Source organism: Poeciliopsis prolifica, unplaced genomic scaffold (assembly GCF_027474105.1).
Source record: "Poeciliopsis prolifica strain line A6 unplaced genomic scaffold, Auburn_PproV2 SCAFFOLD018, whole genome shotgun sequence".
Taxonomy (NCBI): domain Eukaryota; kingdom Metazoa; phylum Chordata; class Actinopteri; order Cyprinodontiformes; family Poeciliidae; genus Poeciliopsis; species Poeciliopsis prolifica.
Genome location: NW_026562393.1, coordinates 4,966,485 through 4,983,034, shown reverse-complemented (window position 1 = coordinate 4,983,034; position 16,550 = coordinate 4,966,485). Strand labels below are relative to the sequence as shown.

At 37.8% G+C, this 16,550-nt stretch overlaps 1 protein-coding gene across 4 annotated transcripts in view; it reads left to right on the top strand.

Annotated features, from left to right (window-relative positions):
• The first annotated feature begins 7,251 nt into the window (after positions 1-7,251).
• The window catches only part of LOC129368235 (KAT8 regulatory NSL complex subunit 1-like), a 36,785-nt gene continuing 27,486 nt past the window's right edge, over positions 7,252-16,550 (top strand). For 3 of the 4 annotated variants that reach the window (XM_055043124.1, XM_055043123.1, XM_055043121.1), the window contains exons 1-2: positions 11,512-11,972; positions 14,403-15,873. In XM_055043124.1, coding sequence (XP_054899099.1) covers positions 14,471-15,873 — 1,403 coding nt within the window. In that variant the 5' untranslated portion in view covers positions 11,512-11,972; positions 14,403-14,470. Of the gene's footprint in view, positions 7,322-11,511; positions 11,973-14,402; positions 15,874-16,550 lie in introns of those variants that run through there. The other variant, XM_055043122.1, reaches the window with a different exon arrangement.

Genomic DNA, 16,550 nt, shown 5'->3' with positions numbered 1-16,550 from the left:
TCTATTTGTAGAACTCTGTTAAAGATCAAATATGAGGTAGTCTGAAAAGACATCTCAGTTGCAACATATTCATATCATAACATAACATTTCTATTAGTGTAATAAACTCAAGCTTTAATTTGACCAACAGATGACAGCACATTTCATTAGCCCAGGGAGTTTAGTATATGCATTGACAGATGAGACCTCTCCAGTGGATGCAAAATGTAAACGAACATACGGGAAAAATTGCAGCAGCAGCAACAAAAAAAACAAAGCAGATGTTTGCATATCTTAATGACTCCACAGAGCAATGTTATAATGTCAAGTCGTGTAAGGATTTATTTAAACAGCACAGTTGTGCAATATAACACAATGTGCTTTTCATCAAGAACAAAACACTAAAAGCCAATGGAAAAACACAAAAACTAACAAGCTTGCTAAAGCTGTTGACAGTGTTATGAGATTGGTTTAGGTTAAATGACTCAAAGTGAAGCAGGTACAGGTACTGAACAACAAAACAGTGAGTCATTAATGGATCTCACATCCTCTTTGATGTTAAATATTTTGTAAGCTATAAAAATTAAGGAAATGATATAGATTGTCCTTCTGATAAAAAACAATCTGGTGGAATAATTAATAGCGAACTGGTAGATCCAACAAATGGAGAAAATAACTTTACTGTTGTAAATATTTTTAGTTTACGGTTTTAGTTATAGAGAACAAGAGCTGTGTAGCACATGCTATTTTTTTCATGCATGGATAAAATTTGACTTTCTCCGCTTTCATCTGACTTGACATAAAGGCTCTCTTCTTCTCTTGAATAGAGCTTCGATTCAAGTCGTTGTTTTTGGAGAAACGCCGTATCTTATTGAGGGCCACAGTGTTGTTCACACAGAAGTTAAAATCAGTGATCCAGAACTGAGTGATGCTGTCAATGTCCTCCCCATGAGGAGATTAGAGTTTCCCCATACAGTTGAGTAGAAATAGTCCTCAAGAGCCTCTTCCGTCTCCTCAAACCTTCGCTCTGCTGCTCACTGATGATCAACACCAACATGTTTTAATGTACATACAAAGAAAGGAACATCAGTGACATGAATCATTTGTTCGAAATGCTGTTTTAAAAAGGGGAGCATTAAGTTTTTTCAGAAAAAAGTAAATCACAGAAGACTGATACCAAACTGTCCTTCCTTAAAACATGTGTGCTATATTTGCTCCATCTAGTGTTCACTAATTGCAACCACAACTATGTGCTTCGTTTCTCTGAATTTGAATCTTGACTTCCTACAATTGAGTTCCTAAAAAATACAGATTAATAATAATGCTTGCTGTCTATGTACCCAGGTACTAGTCTCTGTAGCAAAAATTTGTCCTATTCATCACTTTCTGTTTGATGTTTCAGGTGATCTCTTATACACTCTGTCTCATGTCACCAATAACATCTCACTGAGATCAAGATCTGGACATTGGCTTGGGCCAGCACTTTCTCCTACTTGAATCTCAGCCAGTTCTTGTTAGATTTGTTTGTAAATTTCTGTTTTCACAATCATTCCCAACAAAATAATGAGATTATTTCCACCCTGAAATAATTCCTTAACAAGAGCCCAAACTCAGGGAGACATAGGATGATTAAAGAGTATTCAAGCAATGTCAAGATTCAAGGCAGCAAGGAGAAGTGCAGGAGGAAGAAGGAGAGGAAGCTACAGAAGGGCAATATCAGAGATGCATGCTCAGGGCTTGAAGAAAATCTCAAGTTTCAAGCACAAGGAGGCTCCAATACATGGATTTTTGGACAGAGCCAATAAACCTGCTTGTTTCTGATCAGCAGGTTCAGATCAGAAACAAGCTCAGAATCCTTCTCTCCTGTCCACAGCAATGCAGTCCTCCCACGCTCCTGTGATAGATAGGTTTAAACCTCAATCTTGCACCACAGTTATGGATCCTGCTGCTCTTCCACATCTGTCTGAGTAGATTTGGAGCCAGTGAATTGAAAAAAATAATGCCACAAACACACATAATCACAAAAACATATGATGCTTATTAAACTCCACTGGTAGTTTAACTAGAACTGTGTGCTGTGGCCCAGATTAGGTATCATTGAGCGTTCAACAGCAAAGACTTCAGAGGGTTCTGCTGCTAAACAAATTAGAAATGAACCTCATACTCACTGCAAACCAGATCTGCGATGCCAGTTTCCATTTCAAACACCAGAGTGACCTTGTCTTAAAAGCGTGAGGTTTTAAACTCTTAGTTCACTCCAAACTTGCTCCAGACCTGTGGAGTGAACTAAATTGAAAATAGCTTGACAGAGGATCCAGAACTCTGGATGAGAAATCCATCTAAATATAAAATTGCCTAGAAGATATTGTGTTGTATTGTATTGTTAATGTTTGAACTGACAAAATTTTTCAATTACATTTTTAACATATAGAGTAACTTAATGAGATGCTGGGGAAGAGACTTTTTCTGGCATCTCATTTCTCATTTTGGCCTTGGGGACTGCAAACGGCTCCGAAGTAAAAAGTGGTTCTTAGTAACATTGCCTAAAAATGATAAAGAATTTAGTGAATATTTATAATAGAAAGGCAGTCAACAGGCAAATTTTTAGATTTTTTTTGCTCAAGGTTTTTATGCAGAATGTGCATAGTACTTCAATAACAGAACTGACAATAATTGTATAGTAATTATTTTTAGTGAAAGAATTTTTTCTATCATTTGTTTGCAAATCACATGCATCATTGGTGTACTTAAAAGCTAAATGTTACACTGAACAAAAATGTATTCACTTTCTTTATAAGGGCTTTGTATTTTATTTATTCATTTATTATTTCTTTTAAACGCAAACACAAAATGGTGGCTCTCTAACGAGTTAATTATGAATTTAAAACAAATGTCTAGGAGCAGACATTTCTGAACATAATAATTTTGTGTAAAAGGGTGGTGTCAATTTTGGGGTTTAAAGCAAATGTATTGTAACAGGACCAAGGGCACCTTTGATTTCCAGGGGTTGCTGACCCTGGAATAGAACAACATAGAAAAAAACCCTCCCCCACCATGGGGTGGCTGACTGAAAAGTACACCTTTCTCTTAATTAGAAAGATAACTTTTACTGTGTGGAAATATTCCTGCTTCACTAAAAACATGGAATGTCATGGTGTGGCTACTGAATGTGCATCACATTTAAAATGAAAATTATTTCAACAAAAAATTGTTGATGTCTAGCCGCATGGAGAATAACAGATGCTCTACATTTTCAGAAAAAAAAAACATTTAAAAAATTATGCTATATATTTTTTTATTTTTACATCTTTGCGTATATAAGGCAATACAATGAACCTGTTGTACTTTCAATGAAGGTCGTCATAATGTAAGAATCTCATTCCAGCCCATGGGTATCAAACTTGTTCCATGCTGAAGAAAAAGTTCTGTCCAATAACTGGGATTTGGTCAGAAACAATAATCTCTTGATATTGTTTCTTCACTCCTTGCTCTATAAAGTGTCAGATAATGGATCACACACACAAGATCACAGTTGGGTAATAAAAGTATAGTTGGTATATGATCTGAGGTTTATATGCAACTTGAAAACATGTTGAATGTTGTTTTGCTGATATGTTAGTTACAACAATTCCTGTGAATACACAAAGTGGATAAGTCAAGTGGAGGTGCATGTCAGCTACTTACATTCTCTGTGAAAATAAGTGAAATGATAATAACTTTAACTCCAATGCTAAATTGTGGTGATAATGCATCACTGAAACACTCATTTGTATTTATGTTCATCCTATTCCACTTAGCTTTGCATATGCATCACTACCATTTGATTGAACGGCACTCTGGTCAATAATTCGGCCGCTTTTACGTCTCCTGGCCTGCTTTTAGGGGGACAGATTGCTCGACCAGTCAAATCTCACCCCAGCAGTGAGACAATGTGCTAAGCCTTCAGGTAAATGTTCTGAACAAACTCACACGCTGCTACAGGCTTCACCTGTTTCAATGTGAAAGGTGTAATGAAAAATAGATGGCACACTGTAGCGCCAAACCCAGAAAACAAAGCATTAAAATAGCAGCTTGTTTATCTGAGTGAAAACACATCAGGCTTGGCAGAGAGCAGCTAGCATGCCTTCGCTGTAAACAACACTCTTGCTGGGCCGAAACGAAAGCAAGCTTTAATGAATGAAGGGGAAGTTGTGAGACTAAAGTGAACATTTTTATATAAAAACAATATTTTTTGAATATGAAGTTTCATGTTATGAACTTTCGTACACATTTCCGCTGTACGGGTATTTGCTAAAACTGACACCTGCGTTAGCCAATAGAAAGCCCGGATTTGCAGAGGTGGCCAATAGCGATGCTGAGGGCGGATACACTTGATGGTTTGTAACAGGACAAGCAGGTAAGTAAGATTTTGTCTTGTTATTTTCTTAGAAATTGAGTAACAGTCTATTTGTCAAGAATGACCCTTACGTTGGTTAAGCCACTGGTTCTTCTGATTGAGAAGGCTTCATTTTTGTGTACTTTTTTCTTGCCGTATGTACAAATGAAACGTTGTTCATTGTGGAGTCTGTGAGATCGGGAAGCAAACAGCTAACAAATACTAGCATGTTAGCTTTCTAACGTTAGCTTCTGATAAAGTAATGTTAATGTGCCTTTTATAAAATAAAGAAACTGTTATAATTCAATTATTTACTCGCTGTTTTAATAATGTGCGTTTTATTTGATTTGCCATTCAAGTCCACCTCAGTGGTAACCATATTCAACATTTAAAAAGTTTTTTTTCATCTTAAATTTGCAACGGTAACGTTAATGTAGTTAGCCCGTTAGCTTTAGCTTGGCAGCTGGACGCGACAGACTCAACGATTCCACCACGGTCAAAAACTAAACTTTTATGAGATACTCTGTGTGTTTGAAGCCTCAAACCGAGGCGAGTATCGGTTTCAATACCACAACAACTTATTTAACTAATTAATATGTTTAGTTTTCAGCAAGGTTTATGTCAGCTGTTGAAATGAATGAATTAAAGCGGAAAGCTGCGGAATTACGGAGATTACAGTCATTAAGTTTCACTGGTATCGTATATTTAAAACATCAAAATGGTATCTAAGATGCGACAGTAATCTTAGAAAAAACTCATCCAAAATTCATAAGAAGTTGCATATACTTAAAAATACCACAAGTAAAACAAATGTATAATAAAGGTATCCCAGTCAACTTTCTTTTTTGTAATTTAAATAGCCATGAAAAATTTAACGAGGAATTTTGATGCGCGTTTTGTCTTGTTAGTGGAAAAATATCGGCTAATTGAGAATACTCTCTTTATTCACACAAACGGTCATGCTCATAATACAGTGTATTATATGCTCATCATTAATAAGAGCTACAAAAGTTTGTTGGCCTTAAAACAAAAATACATTCAGCTTGCATAAGTTTTCAAGTTAAATATTAAAGTTGCACTCTAAAATTTGAATATAATTTATTTTCTATTTTCAATTGAAAACCGGACCTATTGTAAAGTAATCAACAATATGAATACTTTAAAATGTTCAATGAAAGGCTGTTTGGTTGATATAAAGAATTTACTGATGCTCATCTAAATCTAACCAAAAATTCAACAATAAATATCAAATATGTTAACATAGATGAAAAATAGGTAGGGAGTGATATTTTTAGTTATTCTAGTCAGAGTTTCTTGAATCTACAACCAACGAATAAAAAAAAATATTTTTGAGGTGACATTGGAGCTAGAGGTAATCACCTACCAAGAAATTGGAACAAAAACAGACTTGTTGGCACTAATATGCCTATTAATATGCCTATTAAAAGGCAGTGTTATCAAGTTAATATACTTGGTTTCAAAGCCAAGCATTCATCATAAAACTGTGAAATATTTCTAAAATATTTTTTGGCATATTGATCCAAAATTTGTTTTGCTGTTGCAATGGAAGGGATACGTATTATTTAGTTCTTGATCAGTTGTTTTTGATCTGTTGGTTGGTGAAAACTTCAACAGCCTAATCAAGTTGTTGAAAGTTGCAGGTTCATTTTAAAAAGTCTACTCATCTTGAGGACCACACATTTGACATTGTGCCTAGATATTTGACTTACAGGAATTAAATTTTGGGTATTTACTTTATCAGCTGGAATTTTTGTAATTTCATTCTGTAATAAATTGCTCAAAAACAGAATTTGAGAAAAAAAATTTTTTGTAAACAATCACATTTTACCTTTTTGATGTTATAGTTAAAACAAATATGAAAAATATGCACAACAACTTAATGGTTTGTGACGTGCTTTACAATCAAATTTGTGGGAGACAGGATGTTCTTTTCAGTAAGTACTGTAATGTGAATGGGCAAAACTTACTGACATCTTGTGGTCAATTTAAATAGTGCAGCTATTTCAAACCTGTTTCACATATTACTCTGGAGGAAATTCTATCTACGTTACACTGGACCTTTGTTCTGTAATAATTAGTGATGATATTAATTTCATTAGTGATGATATTCAATTACACCAGTAGCTGTTTTTTTTTTATTTAAATTTTAGCTCTTCTTAAATGACTAAGGTTCTCCACCTCTAAAATGTGTACCGTCATCACAGCTTTTTTCCTTTAGTGGTGGTTAAATGAAATGAACTGATCATTCCATGGTGATAATGATTGCAATAGTGAACATTGATTCCCAACATTGTGTCACTATGCAGAAAATTATTTTCAGTATCGTGATTATTCTGTACAGTTTATCTTCAGCATAAATGTTTATTTTGTATTATTATTATTATTAGTAGTAGTAGTGGTAATATTTTTTTTTATAAATTCATCAATCTTACAAAAACATTAAGGTTATTTTGTTTTGTTGTATATTTATCAGGTTGTGATTGCAGTGGCTCATTATTTATTTTTGTCATACTGGAGTTAACACTTGATTGGTCTGTTGTTAAATTAACTTTCTTTAAGTCTCTATTTTTGTGTCATTCAAAAGTCATTCACTTTAACTGTTTATAAAAAAAAGTTTACAAACTTGCGTTTGATTTTTGGAGTAAAACTCCTACAATTTGTATGACTTGAAAAGATTAATTTAAAACAAGATGGTAACTTGTTTTTGTGGCCAAACCACTCAACCCTTTGATACAACAATAGAGACCTTGAATCATAATATATATATTTTTTTCGGTTGAATTGCTCTGTCTTAATAATTTATAAATATTAGGTGTTGCTTCATGCTTAATATCTGTATTTATTTCTGACATCTATTTGTTCATTTTATGTTTTAGGTGTAAAGTAATAACTCCACTTATGGTTCGTTGGATTACTATCTGGATTATTTCAACAATGGAGTTAAAGGTAATCCTAAACTGTTATTACATGTTATTCGTTGTTTATTTTGGTTTGTGTTTCACTGAGACCATCAGGGATGTGCTGTTATGGTCGTCAGTCAGTAATGCTTTGCAGATACTGTGAATGTAATGAACGTCCTCTTGGTAGCTCCAGAACTTTTCTCAAAGAAAATGGTTTCTTGGGATGGAGCCACATCAGATGTGTTGGTTCTGGGTATCTCTGTGGAAGTATTCTCAGACGACTGAGATGGGAACAATATCTCAGGAAGTGTAGGGAACGCCTTGGAATCCATGAGGGGTCATCAAAGGAGTGCTTAAATCCACCATCTTTGCACGCACTGTTTTTGTAACCCGAAACTAGGCACAAAGATCGAAGATATTAAGTTATATTTCCTTGTTAATAAAAGAAGAGAACTGGTTCTAGAGACTGATAGTTTTAGTTCTTGCCCTGTGGATTCAAGCAGCTTTTTTTTAATTTTCAGATCATTTTTATTGTTAACTGCTTGGCTTAAGAATTAAGAATACATTAATCTTGTGCAACATGTTTTGCCTTGGATAGCCTCCTCTGTACACAGGAAGTCATAGACATCTGTTTATTTAAAATGACCAAAGATAAACACAAGCAGCGTGTGCAGAAATCACCACAGCATGAGAAAATTCAAATGAGCCAGGAACTTTGATATGTTAAAACTGGAAACCTTATTTCAGTTGCAACAAATGTAATATTGATAATGTCTTACTATAGCTTACACATATTGCAGGAGTAGTATTAGTACATATAGAAAAAAAGATAATCAGTCTCATTTCATAAAATATTATTTTCATCAGACTAATTTCTATCACAATCTGTCTGTCTGCAGGCTTAATTCTTGTCAGAAAGCCTAACTTAAAAATGTAATGAAAGGAAAGAGAGCGTTTTAATATAATTTTTATATATTTTTCTTTTCACCATTAATATCGAACATCCAAACATCTCAACATGGTGTCCGGGGAATCTTTCAGTTGTTGTTTTTTCATATGTGGACTGTTTAGTGACACAAACTAAACATTCAAGCCCAGCAAAATTAAGTGTTCATTTCTGTGTATGCTTAAGTATGTCCTAGGTCAGTTTTGTGTGTTTCTTCATATTACATTTCTTTATCTTAAAAACAAGATTTGGATTCACTCTCATAAAAATATTCAACATTACGGTCGAATTTGTGTTCAAATATTGTTTTCCTTTTGAAGTTGAGGTTAGCAGTTACCTTTTTGAGTCTAAATGACCCTGCTTAAGTCTAAAACCAATTGCTTGTGCACACTTGATTGGAAGAATCCAGCTTCAGTAAAGCTTGTAAAAAGAGAAATGAAGGGGTGGTGAAACGTCCACCTGCCAAGTATGAAATGTTGCCTGGTTGGTATAAAACATTGCCATGGTACTTGGCACAATTTTGTACCTGGCATGAGTTAGGCATGAACTTACCAAAACTGCAAAGATGTGGTGAAGAGGAGAAATGACCAGCAGCTGCAGGGTCAGTGTATTTGTGGGGAAACACTTTGAATTAAAATACCCTGATGCATATAATTGACACATGACACACTAGGTTTCATGCTCCAGAGTGTCTGCAAGACACTGCAATTCAGCCTCAACAAATCTGTTTGATCGTCTGAAATTCAAATACAGAGCGATCTATCAGTGACTAATACAGGAAGTGACTGGAATTTCCTGAAAACATTTAGTAAAAATTCAGTTTAGGTATTGAATAGCTACTCAATATGCTGTTTTTTTTTTTAATGAATCAATAGTCTGTTTTATATTATCATTTCAGTATTTACCAAAATAACTGTAGTGTTTATTGGCTATTTCTGATAGGGTGTCGAAAATATAGTTTTGCAGTTTTTGTATGCTGAAAAAACAAACTTGTCACCCATATTTTGTCCATGATTAAGTAACAAAGTCCAAATTCACATTAACTTTATTGAATATATTGTGACTTTTGAAAATATTCTTCTGAGTTAGTTTTTATATTCTGCCAGTGAGCACACCATTTATTTTGCATCACTGTTCAGAGAAATGCATTATAGAACAGAATGGATTCCCACATATTTTTTAAATGTATGTAATGTTATAATTATTTTAGGTGTTGACAGCTATTATGAATAAAATTGGAAAACATTTAACAAATTTGTGTGTAAACACACTTAAAATATTGCTAAAACAGTAAGAACAGAAACAAACAAATAAACAGTTTGGTGACAGTGTTATGAAACAATACATCAAATAATTAAAAATTCTTTTAATGTTTATGTCTATTAATTTAGATGGGTGATTAAGATTTTCTTTCAAAGTTTATAGGATATGATCAGTTAATGTCTCTCTTCAGAATTCAACTTTGATGAAACAAAGACACATTCTTTATGGCCAGTCATAGAGGGTCCAAGACAAATGTTGAATTCTTTCAGATTGAAATAAGTCCCATTTCCTTTTTCATTATTTATTTTTTGTGTTATTTACCCGGGAATAAAACTCCTTGGGATCTAATGCCGCTTTTTCAATAACGGTGAACATGACCAACATTTAAAATGACATTACTATTAGGAACACTATTTATTCATTTTTTTCATATTTTATATTTTACTCTACATTACTCTTCTAACCTCCCAGTAAGACGATCCTGATTAAACACTGTAGAGACTAGGTACTAGCATTCAACCCACCATAAGCATTGAGTGAGTATAGCGATTAGATAGCTCCTCTTTCAGATAGCGCCCATATATACTTATTCATTTAGCTGTTTGTGTTTTAAATGCAGCAGTTGTGTTTACACATATCTAAAAAGGCCTGTACATAATAACCACCTTATACAAACATCAGCATTTTGAAATGAATGCTGTTTAGAGAAGTCCAGTGTTGTCTTGGCCCCCTCTTACTGGGAGGAGAGTTATCTTTTTCTGGGAAGATAACTCTGAGTTATCTGTTGAAGGGAAGATATTAACTGGTCACAACGTCTCAACAGAACCTCACCCCAAGTAACCAAACTATCGCTTTAAAGATAATACTTGGCTTTAATGTTAAATAATTGAAAAGGAAACAGCTTTGCATGGTGCTGTTTAAAATGAATTAGTTTTAATGTTATTACCAGAGTACAATGTGCTTAATCTGTAAGCACAATTAGTATTATTAAGATAATAATCGGAATTACATTAATTACTATTAGCAACTCTACAAATAACTAATTTCAGCCAGTAGGATTTTAAAAGCTGAAAATTTAAAGCAACTACTAACACATTAAACAAAAAATATATAAAATGTATTATATATGTAGGCAAAACACATATGCAGTACCGATTTAAATTCTTTATTTAAATATGTCAAAAGCCTGTAATGCAAGAAATCTTCATGTTTGGGTTAAATACACATTATTACAGGTGAATAAACAAAATACACAAACGCTGTAGTATTTCATTTGAAATCTGGCACAATTTATTACACAGATTTTTCACAGGGAGTTAGCAGATATGAAGCAGTTAAATTTGACAATGAAATGTGATTGATACTGTAATTACAGGGTTAATTCAAATCATTAGTCCAGGTGCAGTGGCTTTTATGTCAGAGCTGTTTGGTCCTGATTGGTGCTGTTTCCTAGACACCATGTGGTGTTTTATTACACTGAAGGGAAAGAGCCCCTTCATGTGGCCACAGGCTACACCTCCACAGAAGGCTGCTGTAGTGGTGGGCGATTCAGATCCTGTTCAAAGTGACATGAGAGACGCGCAGCTTGAGCTTTAAAGGGAATCAGAACCTTTACTGTGGCGGTAGTTTAGCAGAAATAAGGATACATGATTTATTGTTAAAGAGTATTAACTGCTTTGGTTTAAATTACGAATAAACAAGGTCATTTAACATGAATAATCCGTTTGTGCGAATGTTTTGTGGACAGAAGCTGAATATGCTTTAAACAGTTGTTCCGAGAGCATGCGGGATACACGTTAAGCAGAGGCGGCGATATTTCCAGTTTAACCAGCAGCACCATCGTAGCAGAATAATAAGTGTGAAAGTGACACTGCGCTGTGTTTTTTGGGAAGACAATGCCCTCCTGTGGTATCTTCTTTGAGCCTTTCTGTCGGTTCTTATCTGCCCTTTACTCTAGTGGTGAGAATGAGTAGTGTCTCCCGCCTACAGCAGCGCACGCACACACTTACACGCGCGCGCAGAGCTCTTCTATGTTTGTCAGACTCAATCCGACGGAGAGGAGCTAGCCGCCATTTTCTAAGCGTCTCTCCCTAAAACGAGAGAAAAAGCCTCGCGTCAAACCGCCATCTGGATTACCTCTCTCTCGTCGGGAATCTGTTTTTTCGCTTCAGGATTGCCGTGGAATCACGTACATTTGAAGTAATCGGGGATAGGACGGACTATTTCGCGGCCTAGGGTTATAATATTCGCTGTGGCGGCGAGGCGAGCTGTAGCTCGGTGATTCGCCCATTGCTGAATCCGGAACGAAGCCGAGAGGCTCCGATAAGCGGGCCCCTTTCCGCACCCTGGCTGTGTATTTTTGGAATAATTAATGGCAGAGTGATCGACAAAAGCCCCGTGTGTTGTGTCGGTACTCTTGGTTTTTTTCCACTCAAACTGCAGGGGACTGTTGCCGAAATTCCCTCGGATAGTGCAACCTCGTCACGTGGTAGGTTCCTCCTTTTTCTTTGTTAGCGAGCTAACCAGACTGCCTGGGTTTACTCCCAACTTCTCTGCTTTTCAGAGAGACCAGCTTTAACTACACGCACCGCCCGATTCCCTTCCAGCTTCTGTACGAAAGTAGGGCCATGGACTGGTGCTGTAGATAAAAAATAAAGCTACTTGTGTTTATTTCTGTAGTCTGATTACAATGCAGACCGTGACTCCACTGTGCAATTGGTCGTAAAACGTTGTTTGAAACATTTATCAGACACAAAAATGTCTGATTATAAGGGTCATGTTAGTAGCTTCAATGCAACAGAAGCTTGTTTTATGTTCACTGTTGTGCGTTTAGCGACCCTCTTGTTAAACATTTCAACTCTAAGCGTAATTTACTAAAAACTATCACCGCAAGTGCGCGCAGGTTACGCAGGCACTTTAAATGTTTACTTGCCTAACGAGGTTTACGTAAAACTCCGAAGTTGGTCTCTACCTCCTCCGGAAAATAAAAATAGTTTAGCATTAAAGCGAGATAACAGTGTGGTCAGGGCATGTGTCGTTTTCACTGCAGCTGGCTTGAGAGAGAGACACGCCAGCTTGCCAGCAGGTTGTTTCTTGCATCAGCAGCTTTCTTGGGCTAACGTTAAACAGCAGTGAAGCGCATTAATTTCCACGCAGTTTACAGAGTGACCAAATATTTATCTGTCGATTCTTGCGTTTGCGTGATCGTTTTTTCTGTCTTCCTTTTTTGTCTGATACCTTCTCGTGATACGAAGTGATCATTCGCTGCCTTTCCGCCTAAACTAATTGAAATTTAGTGCAATGAAATGGTGCACACTTAGCGCTAAGGCGCAAAGCTGCCTTTTACGTGGACCAATGCTCTTGTAAACACCAGGAAGACATTTTGATGATTACGTTATGGTTGGGTAATGTTGGATGTGGACGTTTTTTTTGTCGCATCTCGCCACACGTTTTTACAGATAAACAACATGGGGAGTTATAGTTGCATCTTTGACCATTTAAATTCCCCCGGTGTTCCCCGGACTCATTTGGCGTGTTTGCAGTCGAATGGGTGTTTTTAGATGGATGAATTGCATTGCATAATCTGCTTCGGAAACACCAACATGGCGTAGTGCGCGCCGACTAGAAACTGCGGTGAAATACTGAACACCCATTCATCTGAGCATGCAGACGATGCGCTGAGATGCAGCTCTTATCTTTTACAATTTGAAGGCAGTCTGCTTAAAAGTTTCCCATGAATAGGCATGCAGCTGGCATGAAAGATATGTTAATCATTCAAACAATGCTCTGTGCCATTAACATTCTCTTGGCATACTGCATTTTTAAAAGCATTTCTGCTTTTAATATCAGGGAAAGTGAGATTTTAACAATGAGTTAAAATGAAATGACAGAGCAACCCTGGCAGGATGACATCATTTGCTTTGAGCTAATGCTGGGCCTAAATCCACCTACTTACATGGCCTGCAAGGAACCCTGCTGTATGCATACTTGCCAGGGCACATGTAGGGCAGTGGGGTTTGGGCAGTTTGCATTGGTTTCTCCTGTTTCTTTCCTTGCCAGGATTAAAAAAAAAGTACTTTTATTTTTTCACAACCTTAGAAGTAAATGACATCGAGGGCTTGTTTGCACATGCATGCTTGAAGTGGAAATTATTTAGTGGCCTTAGCTCAGGTGACTTCTGTTATTCCAAACCTTCCTTTACATCTTATTTCCCCAAGGTCAGTGCATAGTGTCTTCTATTTATTTTGTTTGAAGTTGGCCCTCTTTAGAACATTTTTCTGGCTTTTTTTTTTTTTTTTTAAAAAGAAATATCTGGTGCAAATTAAGTGAATAACTTTGATAATTTATTGAAAGAGGGTCTTCTTTTTACTTCAGATATTTTTTGTTTTGACCATATTTGCTTGAGTTGGAAAGAATTTACTTTCTTAACTTTTACAATGTAAGTGAGAGTAAGTATGTTTGATAATTGGTCCCATTAAAAAAAAGAGAACCTTTCTACTTTCTGATTGGATGTTGGTTAGTAATTTTCCAGTCACAGTGTGGTCCTACCAAACCAGTAGTGCAAGTGTTTTATTTATGTTGTATATAGGTTCAGCTGTGGTCATATTGTTTTAACAGTTCCGAAATTAGTATTCAATACATTAGTGTGTTGAATACACAAATGTTTCCAATACATTAGTGTTTTTTAAATATCTTAAAATAAATATTTTTTTCATATTTTTTAAAAATAAATTTTTAGATTCCTTCTCATATATATTGAACTGATTAGTGTAGCTGGTGGCACTGTGAAATCTAAATTATCCAAGATGGGTTTTTTGTGTGTTTAACCTTCCAGCACTGCTTAAAGTGTTTTTTTTTTTATTTTATTTTTATTTGGTTTTTCTTTTGTTGTTTTATTCTTCCTCCATGTCGTCTCCAGGCTGTCCTCCGGTGGGGCAGTAAGCGGGTGGAGTGGAGCAGGCCGAGGTGCCCGTCCCTCTGCACTGCATGGCTGCGATGGCGCCCGCTCTCACCGACGCCCCAGCCGAAGCTCACCACATCCGCTTCAAACTGGCTGCCCCATCCTCGAGTCTCTCACCGGCCAGTGCAGAGAACAACAGTAACGCCAACAACATCCTCATCCACGGTAGTGGCCCCGGAAAGTGCAAGGTCGCCTCCGAAGAGTGCCCTCTCGACTTCTGTGGCGGCAACCAGGAACCGCAGGAGCAGCAGCCCCAACCAGACTCTGTGTCCCAGGCCTCGGCCTTGGGCAAACTCCAGCCACTGGTGGCTTCTTATTTATGCTCAGATGTGACATCTGTCCCTGCAAATAAGGAGTCAATCAAGCTTCAAGGAGTCCTCATCAAACAGTCTGTGCTGAAAAGCCACAGAATTCTGCCCAGTTCTTTGCTGAACGGTGGGGGAGAGTTCCTTCTGAGGAGGCAGGCAATTGAACTCTCTGGTGGTCAGCTTAAAAGCCTCATGAGTGGCAGCACCAACGGGAGTGGCCAGCCCATGGCACCAGTCAATGGCCTGGCCAAGAAGCTGGCCAGCATGTCAGGTTCGGGCTGCATGGTGGCGGTGAACGGTGACAAGCCTTCTGCCACCACAGACTCTCAACCTCAGAACCTGCCATTGGACTCAGAGACCTTCACTGCTACCATATCGGGCCACATCCCGGTGAAAGAAGCCCTCAGACAGAAGCATTCCTCCGGTGCTCCTCAGAACACAGATGGAAATAATGTGGAACCACCAGTGCTTCATTCTGCTGCTCTGTCCTCCCTTAACCATGACAACCTGAACTCAACGGAACAGGTTAATTCAAACGAAACCGATTTGCAGACGCGTACTGGTCCGCCGCCGGGTTCTGATGGGGAGAGACCAGGCAGTAGCCAACAGGGATCCCCACAATGCACAGCCACACCAGAGCCGCCTCTGCCCTGTAGTTCATCCTCGGACAGCCTCGATGGTCACGTCAGAGAGCGCACGGCCCTCAACAGCAAGCGGCAGGCCGAAATCGAAAGCCGCCTGCAGCGCCTGCGCAAACGTCTTCAGGTGGTTCAGGCCAAGCAGGTGGAGCGGCACGTCCAGCAGCAGCTAGGTGGGTTTTTGGACTCGGCTCTTAGCAGGCTACGAGCCGGGAGCCGCAAGTCGGATGCGGCGCCACATTCGGCCACATGGAGGACCGGACGACATTATTCGTCAAACAGCAGGGATGGCCTGGGCAGGTTCCTGAAAAGTGGTGCTGTGCCCTTGGAGCTGGAGAGGCTGTATCTGAGTGGCTCAGCCAACCTGCATTCAGCAGAAAGCGCCTTTGACTCTGATGTAACTGAAAGCAGCTCTGGTGGGGACTCTGACCTGGAAGAGGAAGAGCTGTCCAGAGTGGACATTGAGCAGCGACATGTCAAAATGTAAGTGCAGTGACCTCACACACTTTTTAATTTTTTTTAAGTAGCAAAACCACCTGCACTGTACATGATAAAGTCCAGTACTGACTTTATTTGAGGCCTTTATTTTTTTTCTTCTTAAAATCGTCTCATAATTTTACAAATTTTCAGTCATTTTAAGGTTTTTAGTAACATCTCCCATTACTCATGCCTGTCATGGTGCTTGGAGCTGCTCAACTGTCAACAGAAAGTCCCTCCATTTCCAAACGCTGCAATATGCTACTCCAGCATAGCAGGTGCTAATGGCAATTATAACTGCCTACCTCAGTTGTGCCCTGGTCAAACTCCAGGGAGGGGTAGAGATACAGTTCACCCATGCAGCATGTAACTGTGTGGGTGGGATCCTGTAGAGAGAACACAAGCTTGACTGGACTTAGGGGGAAAAAATCTTCCTCGTCATACAATTCTACCTCCTGAGAAGACCCAGGCTGAAGCTGAACGTTCTGTTTATCTTTAGAGCAAATGACTGAGCACCAACAGAAACCATCATTAAAATATTAAAAAAAAAAAAATTGTTAAAATCTTGAGCTAACTTCAAGACAGGAGGTGTGGTGTTTATTTTTTGCATGCTTCCTGTCAGGTCTGTTTCAGCAGGGGCATGGAAATGTGTTGGATGGGAAGTTCACATCAGAGTGCATGTC